This window comes from Microtus ochrogaster, chromosome X (assembly GCF_000317375.1).
Source record: "Microtus ochrogaster isolate Prairie Vole_2 chromosome X, MicOch1.0, whole genome shotgun sequence".
Lineage (NCBI taxonomy): Eukaryota > Metazoa > Chordata > Mammalia > Rodentia > Cricetidae > Microtus > Microtus ochrogaster.
This window is the reverse complement of record NC_022026.1, coordinates 33,771,422-33,780,503: the sequence shown is the minus strand read 5'-3', so window position 1 is coordinate 33,780,503 and position 9,082 is coordinate 33,771,422. Positions and strand designations below refer to the sequence as shown.

The window sequence follows — 9,082 nt, the reverse complement described above, 5'->3', positions numbered from 1 at the left end:
AATTTTTATTATGTAAAAATGAGAGAATCAATTTGGATTGACTATGATAGGCAATGAAAAAAGTTTCTCTAGTGTACAATGAGCAATCTGGCTTTTCAACAGAGTCTTATCAAATAGAAGCCATGAAAACACAGAAGATTGAGGCTAGAGAGATGAGTCAGTGGTTGAAAGAGTATACTGTTCTCAGAAATCATCTGAGTTTGGCTCCCAGAACAAACTTAGGGTAGTTTGTAACTGTCTGTATCCACAACTCTTGGGAGTATCTGATGCCTCTGGCCTCCAGAGGCACCTGTGTTGATTTGAACTGTCCTAGGATTATTTGCACAATAGTTATAATGAATAAGACACAAAGCTAAATATGGCTTAACTACCCTTCTTCTCTTTGTTATTTATTTATTTATTTATTTATTTTGGTTTTTCGAGACAGGGTTTCTCTGTGGTTTTTTTGGAGCCCTTCCTGGAACTAGCTCTTGTAGACCGGCGGCGCACGCCTTTAATCCCAGCACTCGGGAGGCACAGGCAGGCGGATCTCTGTGAGTTCGAGACCAGCCCTTCTTCTCTTTGAATGTAGCATTCATTCTGTTTTAAAATATTGTAAGGCAAGGCAGGTAAACTTGCGATATCTCAATAATGAAAGCTTTTTCATCATTCATATGTAAAGAAAAAAACTGTAATGGGATATGATCATAGTTTGAGAGTCAAAAAGTCAGTATAAACCCATCAAGCTTTAATCGTATTGTAAATGAGCATGTTCAGATTTAAATTACCCATGAGGTAAACTGGGATGCAGACATAAACCATCCACATAAATATGACTTGCTTGGGTCATTAATACATGTTCTCTATTACTTACAGAGAGTATGGGGGAAATAAATTGTTATAGTTACATAAAATAAATTACTTGGTATCTCCTTCCTTTTTAAAACAGGGCCTCACACATGTGTACTAAGCAGGCCTTGAACTCCTACTCTTCCGGTCGCTTCCTAAGTGCAGAGATTACAGGCATGAGCAACCATGGGTTTACATAGTACTGGGAATGGAGCTCAAAACAGCATTAGGGTAGACAAGCACCCTACAACTGAACTATATTTGCAGCCCCTTTAGACATTGTTTTGAAGCTTAGATTCGATATTTCAAGATGTAATATTGAATAATCTAAAATTCAGATTCTCATGTGCTAAAGAAAGTACACTATCATTAACATTCATGAGGTGTTTTAAGATGCAATGAAATGATAAATACCACGTGTTTGATAGAATATGCAGCACAAGTATCCAACAAAAGAATCGTCTACCACATTTACCTACGGATCCTGAGAAAGATCCATAGACTATGCAATGTTTAAATTGTCTTTTTTGTTTGTTTGTTTCTTTCTTTATTTTGTTTTATTTTTTGAAACAGGCTTCCTTGTGTAGCTCTGGAGATTGTCCTGGCACTCACTCCGTAGACCAGGCTGGCCTAGAACTCACAGAGATCCTCCTACCTATGCCTCCCAAGCCCTGGCATACTAGAGGCCTAAAGGCATATGCCACCACCGCATGGCATACTCTGCTTTTTCACCCATAATATTTTAATAAAAAAACTATTTAATGAACCCATTATGATGATTAAATATATGCAATTCTGTAATGTACAGAGAATGATATATCTACAAATGCACATTTTTAAACTTAAAAGCACGATATCTCGGGCATGGCAAGAAAGAACTGAAACCTGAATCTTAAAGACTGAGTCATCTCAATAATAACACTTCAGATTCTATTATCCAAAGTAAAAAACTTTTTTCATAAAACCATTGATAAGTGATGCATCTAAAATATTTATGAAAATGATTTTAAAACCAAAGATATTCAATATACCTGAATTAGGGCCTCACTGAGCAAGTCTTCATTAACCTCCAAAATAATGTTCTTTATCTCCTCATATGGCATGCGGTAAGATCCTAGAAATATAGCTAAAATAAAATTGGATTTTATTAGATACAAAATAGTATCAAAATTTAAAAGCATTATATATATTTAATTAATTTATTAATTTAATTATATATAATTAATCATATATAGATGGAAAATATTAAATTTTGTCACTAATAGACTAATTTGCAGAATTATATCTTGTTTCTATTTGATGGACTATCCATATAGGCAAGATTACCTATAGCATTTGCATCTCAAGTACACATATGTACAAAAACAACCCTACTTAGATGTCTCATGACACAATGCTCAGGCATTTTATATTAAGCTGATACAAAATAATCCACCAAAACTTAAAATTAAAAAACATTAGTTTAAAACGGTCTTTTGAGTCATTCTATATTTTAATTTCAAAATTTTTAGATACATCCAACATAGAATTTCTAAAGAATGACAAAAATGTAAACATCACTTTATTTTTTCTAAATCTTAGTTTACAATTATTCATTAGAAAGTTGAAGAAAGGATTATTTAGTGAGTTTTATGGTGTGTTATTTTGAGTAGTAGCATGAAATTGCATGTCATCTCACTTTATCTCCTGAAACTCATCAAACAGTACATCTGAGAAATGCATGCTACTTGCCCTCTAATCATCTCGTGGCTGTTATGGATAAGATATAATATGCTTTTCCAAAAACCTCTAATGCTGTTTGCTCTCCAATGGACATTTCAGACATGAAACTTCAGATAAGTAACTAGCCCACAAGAATTCATTGGTGACTTCAAGACAAATGCACGATTGATACTTTAAATACATTGCTGAATATACTATTAGAAGATGAGGCAGAATTAAAAAAAATTCACTCAGTGGGGCATGATCTGAATGGTATATCTTGCTTCCAAACTCGATCTCTCTAGATCTCTGTTTCTTTACCACTAAAAGTTGAGTAGCTTTGACTCACCATGTTTTGTTGTTTTGCCTTGAGAACAAAAGCAATAAAAGGGACCAGACATTGGACTAAAACCAGCAAAAAAATGAGCTAAAATAAAACTTTTTTTTTTTTAGCTGACCTACTCTACTAGTTTTTGACAATGACTAAAAGTTTACTAAAATGGTAGCCTTTGGAGTTAGCAGATTTCCTGTGAAAGTATGACATTGCTTACTTTAAAGCAAACTATACGCTTCTTAACAATGACCACACAACGTGGGAATATTTAAGAAGCCCACTTGATTTACCAGGAAGAAACAGTCAGGTGTTTTTGTTTTTTTTAAATATCATTTCATATCATCACAAGAATAATGATACAGGTACAGTTAGAGATTCTGAGGGAAAAGAGACCATACCATAGTCATGTAACTTTTCTTTCTGGAATATTATTGCAATCATATGACTTTATTATTATTGTTAAGATCTGACTCTGGCTAATGTATAAAACAAACTTTACCACAGGCATATACATAAATATATACATACAGAAACAGACAGACACAGAGAGAGACAGACAGACAGACAGAGATACAGAGAGAGACAGAGAGAGACAGCAGGGGTAAGTACTTCCCGTGGTTTCAGTCATCCATTGGAAGTTTTGAAATGGATCTCACAAAAAATATGGTAGGACACTATTATTTCTGCCAGAAAAGAGCTGAAGTGCCTGACTTCATCGATGCACTCTGCATTCTTGCTGACACTCAGGTAGTGAACTCCTATTTTCTTCATATGCTGAATCATTTACTTCATTGGATATATTTTATGTTACGTTGAAATAATTCAACTCATTTTAACTGGGATAGCTTACACTTACACAGACAGAACTTTTAAACAACACATTCCATTCCAGTCTACACTAAATCCACTTTTAAAAAGAATATAGGTATGCTCTTAAAGGGAGAACCTGAAGTAACATATTCCTGAATTTTTCTGAAAAGATCTGTATGTTTGTACTGGTAACAAAATAAAATTTAATATTTATCATCTAGGCAAATAGTTGCTAGACATAGGAACTGAATGTGAATTAAAAAATTGAAATAAATCTCATGGATAGATATTAACCAGGAAATAAGATCATACTATGTACTTAAAAAATTACTGAACATCAACTTTGTGAAAAAAAAATACTATCATTGCAACAAAACACAAATTCTTGATAGCTAATAGTAGACCGATTTTTGAGGTAGATTTTGCCTGATGCCAGAATTGTAAGTTGTTTACTTTAATTTTATTCTTAAATAACCCCCACAATATTCTTTGTGTAATTAGAAATGAAGAATGTATTAGAATTTCTGGTTTTCTCAATATCTAAACACCATTCTGTAGTGATAAAAGAAAATATTCTAGGACCAATGTGAGAAGAGAGAGTATGCCAAATAACACATAGAGGCTTGATGAAATGAACATGAATTTAACTATCTGACTCCATTACTAACACCACATTTAATGTCTCAGTTCTGGGCAAAAGGCCTCCAGGATCAATCACCAGTTCTGAAGTGCACTGACTAACAATATAACCAGATCATATTACAATTCTTTCAAATAAGTAATTAAATGACTTGTCAACAACGACTAGAAAATATTTATAAAAAATATGAATTTCAGGACTAGTCAGAAAAATAATTATAAAAACTTTATATTTTTGAATACCAACATATATTAGGTTTCATAATGTTCACTATAAAAGTTTTATTAACAATACTTTTATAAACAATAGATCTAAAACTCATAGGTCTTAGTGGATTAAACAATGTTCAATTTTTATTTTCTTCATTTTAATTAAGTGTCAAAAGGGAACCTGGATTATATTTATACATGATCTTCCTTCCTTTCTTCCTTCCTTCTTTCCTATCTTTCTCTCTCTCTCTCTTATTCTTCTCTTATGTATCACATCCTGACCACAGTTTCCTCTTCCTCCTCTCGCGCCTGTCCTGTGCCACCACCACCCTCCTCTGCCATCTCCACTTCTCCTTTTCCCTTCAAAGAAAAGAAAATGAACAAACAGCATGTTTCCCAGGAATCTCAACCAAACACGCTGTATCAAGTTGAAATAAAACTAGGCACCACTCCTTGTATAAAGACTGGACGAGGCCACACAGTAGCAAGTTTATATAGGCTCTATTTTCTAGCAGTGTAACTGGTCAAAAAAATTGGAAGGTTGTTTACACTGAATAAGCTATTATCACAACACCTATGCAGAAAATAATACATACACAGATTCTGGGCTGTTTTGGGATCCAAAATCCTCAATTCCTTCATTTTCTTCTTTGGAGGCCCGGGTCTAATTTCTTCTGCAGCATCTGCATTCCTTTGACCTGAAAGAAAAATGTTGATTCATAAACAATAGTCGTTCTAATCCAAGTACATGGAATAACATTAGTAAGGCATGTTAACTACATTAATAAAGGTGATTCTGAAATCAATAAATGTATTTATTTCATTAGCTCAGGGAAGAGGATAAACATAAAAATATAGAGCTGTTTAGAGATTTCCCTACAAATTAACTATCAGCACTTAAGCAGAAAAGATAAGCCAAACAGAAGTAAAAATCAATTGCTGCTTCTTCTCTAATGTGTAACATAAATTACTTCTTTACAGGTAACTTCAGCAGCACTGGGATGAAATACATAGTAAAATCTCACTAATTAGGACTAATTGAGGAAAGAGAAACGCATGCCTTTGCTCCTAAAACATGCTAATATTTAGACATTTATTTGATTCAGTGAAACACCTTAAAGCACCTAAGGTGACATAAACTGCTAAACAGGGGGCAACAGAAAATCTCCCCAATGAGACTGCTTTGAAGAACAGGTTTGAAGCATTTGCAAGCTATACAACAGTACCACCAATTTGCATACACACAAGTACATACCCCCAAAGATGTTGTGTTTTGAATATGTGAGTTTTGTCTTAGCTACCATTTTAGAATCTTTTCTTGGAACAATATTATTTCTTGGTTCTTCAAATGGTTAAAAGGATTCAAACAAGGAGTACAGCATCAACAAGAGATATTAGCCCCTATTCCCCCTTCAAAGACACTAGTGTCTTGAACACATTGGCACAGGAGATCACTTCTTAAATATAACCCTAGTAGCACAGACACTGAGAGAAACAATTAACAGATGGAACCTGCTGAAAGTGAGAAGCTTCTGTAAAGCAAAGGACATGGTAATCAAGACAAAATGGCAGCCTACAGAATAGGAAAAGATCTCCACCAACCCCATACTGGACAAAGGTCTGATCTCCACAACATACAAAGAACTCAAGAAATTGGTCATGAAAAGAACAAATAATCCAATAAAAAATGGGGTACAGATTTAAACAGAGAACTCTCGATAGAGGATGATGGAGGAAGGCCATTGGTTAATTTTAATAAAGAAACTGCTTGGCCCTCACAGGTTAAAACATAGGTGAGAGGAATAAACAGAACAGAATGCTGGGAGGAAGAGGAAGTGAGCTCAGATGCTATGCTTCCCCTTTCTGGGCCAGACGCGATGAAGCAAGCCACCAGGTCAGACATGCTGAATCTTTCCCGGTAAGACTGGTGCTACACAGATTATTAGAGATGGGCTGATCGGGATATGAGAATTAGCCAGTAAGGGCTAGAGCTAATGGGCTAAGCAGTGTTTAAAAGAATACAGTTTGTGTGTTGTTATTTCGGGGCATAAGCTAACCAGGCAGCTGGGAGCTGGGTGGCAGGAAAGCAGCCCGCAGCTCCTACTACAAGAGGAATCTAAAATGGCTAAAGGACAGTTAAGGAAATGCTCAACATCCTTAGCCATCAAAGAAATACAAATCAAATCAACTTTGGGCTATCCATCTTACACCTGTCAGAAAGGCCAAGATCAGTAACACTCCTGACAACTTATGCTGGAGAGGATATGGGATAAAGGGAACATATCCTCCATTGCTGGTGGGAGTGCAAACTAGTACAGCCCCTTTCTCAGAAAATTAGGAAATAACCTACCTCAAGTCCCAGCAATATCACTTTTGGGTATATACCCAAAGGATGCTCAATCGTACCACAAAGAAATGTGCTCAACTATGTTCACAGCAGCATTATTTGTCATAGCCAGAAACTGGAAACAACCTAAATGATCCTGGACTGAAAAATGGATATGGAAACTGTGGTATCTTTATACAATGGAGTAATATACAGCAGAAAATAATGACATCTTGAAATTTGCAAGCAAATGGATGGACCTAGAAAACATCATATTGAGTGAGGTAACCCAGACCCAGAAAGAAAAATATCATGTGTATTCACTCTTATCGACATAAAGCAAAGAAATACCAGCCTACAATTCACAATCCCAGAGAATCTATACAATAATGAGGACCCTAAGAGAGACATACAAGCATGAAGGGAAATCCCCAAGTCCTATCTGCATAGAAACTCTCCAACAGTTGTGCTCAAGTACTGTTGGTTTACCTTGTCTCTGATAAATACAAGGCTGTAGGCAATGGGACCACTAAATCACTTTACCCAAGCAAATCCATCTTTTTTTTCAATCAAGTGACTTTCTTGTACACAAATTTATGCTGCTAAATTTCATTACTGACTGTTATTTTCTTTGGCAAATATAAACATCATTTTGAGGCACTAAATGATTTTTATTATTTTAATTCATTTAATCTTGGCTCATACCTTACACATAAGTTATTTAATTTAGTAGGAAAAAGTAGCAATCAGTATATTTTTGTTAAGGAAAGATAATCAGCATCTGTGAAACTTGAGCAATATTTCAAAGGATGCTTAAAAATGTTGTGAATTCATAGATTACCCTTGCATTAATGGTGTAACATATACAAATTATGTTATCATAGCACACAAATAACACATGAAATAAATTACCTACAGAACAAATATTAAATGCTCTAAGGTTTAGTAGAATGACCAATGTAAAGATAGAGACAGTAAAATGAGTCTAGATAATAATTCCCTTGAAAATTATGATTTTGTGACAGGTGTCAAGTTCTTAGGAATGTTGCCAAAACATAATCATTGGGACTGATGAAAGAAAAATGACTTTTATTATTTTTTTTTTAAAATCATCATAAATGTTCCTTAAAGGAGCTTTCTGAGAGCACAGTGTCTTCCTTATGCAATAGTCAACATTTCAATTTATTCTAATTTTAAGCTGTTCTCAAGTTAAGACAACTGCATAAGGAAAGAAATGACAGTTCAATAGCTATTTCTGATGTCAATAAAGAGAATTTAAATTATATCAAAATTACCTCTGGAAACACATTTAGAAAACTTAACACAATCAAAGAAGCAGTCAAAAAAATGTTCCTAACTTCAATAGGCCTTAAACTCTGCTACAAAACTAATTAAACAGGAACATAAAGGATGAAATGCTCTAAGACAAATGGTCTATGATTATTATTTTGTTTCTAAACTAATGGGCTTCCTGGCTAACACAGGTGTACATAATGCTCATTAGTGTCACTTTATATGCTAACTCAGTGTTTCTTAACCTGTATGGGTCACAACCCCTTTGGGGGTTCGCATATCATATATCCTGCACATCAGATATTTACATTACAATGTATAAAGTAGCAGAATTACAGTTGTAAAGTAGCATCTAAAATAATTTTATGGTTGAGGGTCGCCTTAACATAAGTAACTGTATTAAAAGATTGCAGGATTAGGAAGGTTAAGAAGCACTGCATTAGGTATTATTTTTCATTAAAATCTAGTCTGAACTCTTTGATGTTCAAATGAAAAAAAATTTGAAATTAAAATTACATAGCCGAAATATCTATGGCTCAGAGTTTCCTTTGGAATTAGTCTATTTTAATTGTTTTCTGTAACTGGAATAAAATCCTTAGTTTAGAAATTGATAAACATTCCAACAGTGAGAATAACAGATAGTTCCCAAACGAGGCAAGTTTTCAAAAACAATATCTATTTTTGTCATTGGCCCCTGTTTGTTTGTTGATTTTTTAAAAATATTCCTTAGGGATCAATAATAGAGGCTCAGACAGAGAATTCCAAAAAATAGGAATGACATAGCATATGTCCAGAACAAAACATATTAAAGCATTCATGTTAAAAACTGCCTTTTGCAATGAATTCAAATCCTACTTTTCTTAAACTAATTTAAGTTCATATGTTTCTAATGCACGCAAACTTTTTAAAGTAAGTTGCTGAAAGTGTTTTCTTTTTTTTTT

At 34.2% G+C, this 9,082-nt stretch overlaps 1 protein-coding gene across 3 annotated transcripts in view; it reads right to left on the bottom strand.

The window, feature by feature from the left end:
- The window catches only part of Diaph2 (diaphanous related formin 2), a 793,576-nt gene that overhangs the window by 445,796 nt on the left and 338,698 nt on the right, over window positions 1–9,082 (bottom strand). For all 3 annotated transcript variants that reach the window (XM_026784823.1, XM_026784824.1, XM_005358668.3), the window contains 2 exons: window positions 5,119–5,220; window positions 1,860–1,954 (listed from right to left, as the gene is read on the bottom strand). In XM_026784823.1, the coding sequence (XP_026640624.1) occupies window positions 1,860–1,954; window positions 5,119–5,220 (197 nt within the window). The remainder of the gene's footprint in view (window positions 1–1,859; window positions 1,955–5,118; window positions 5,221–9,082) is intronic.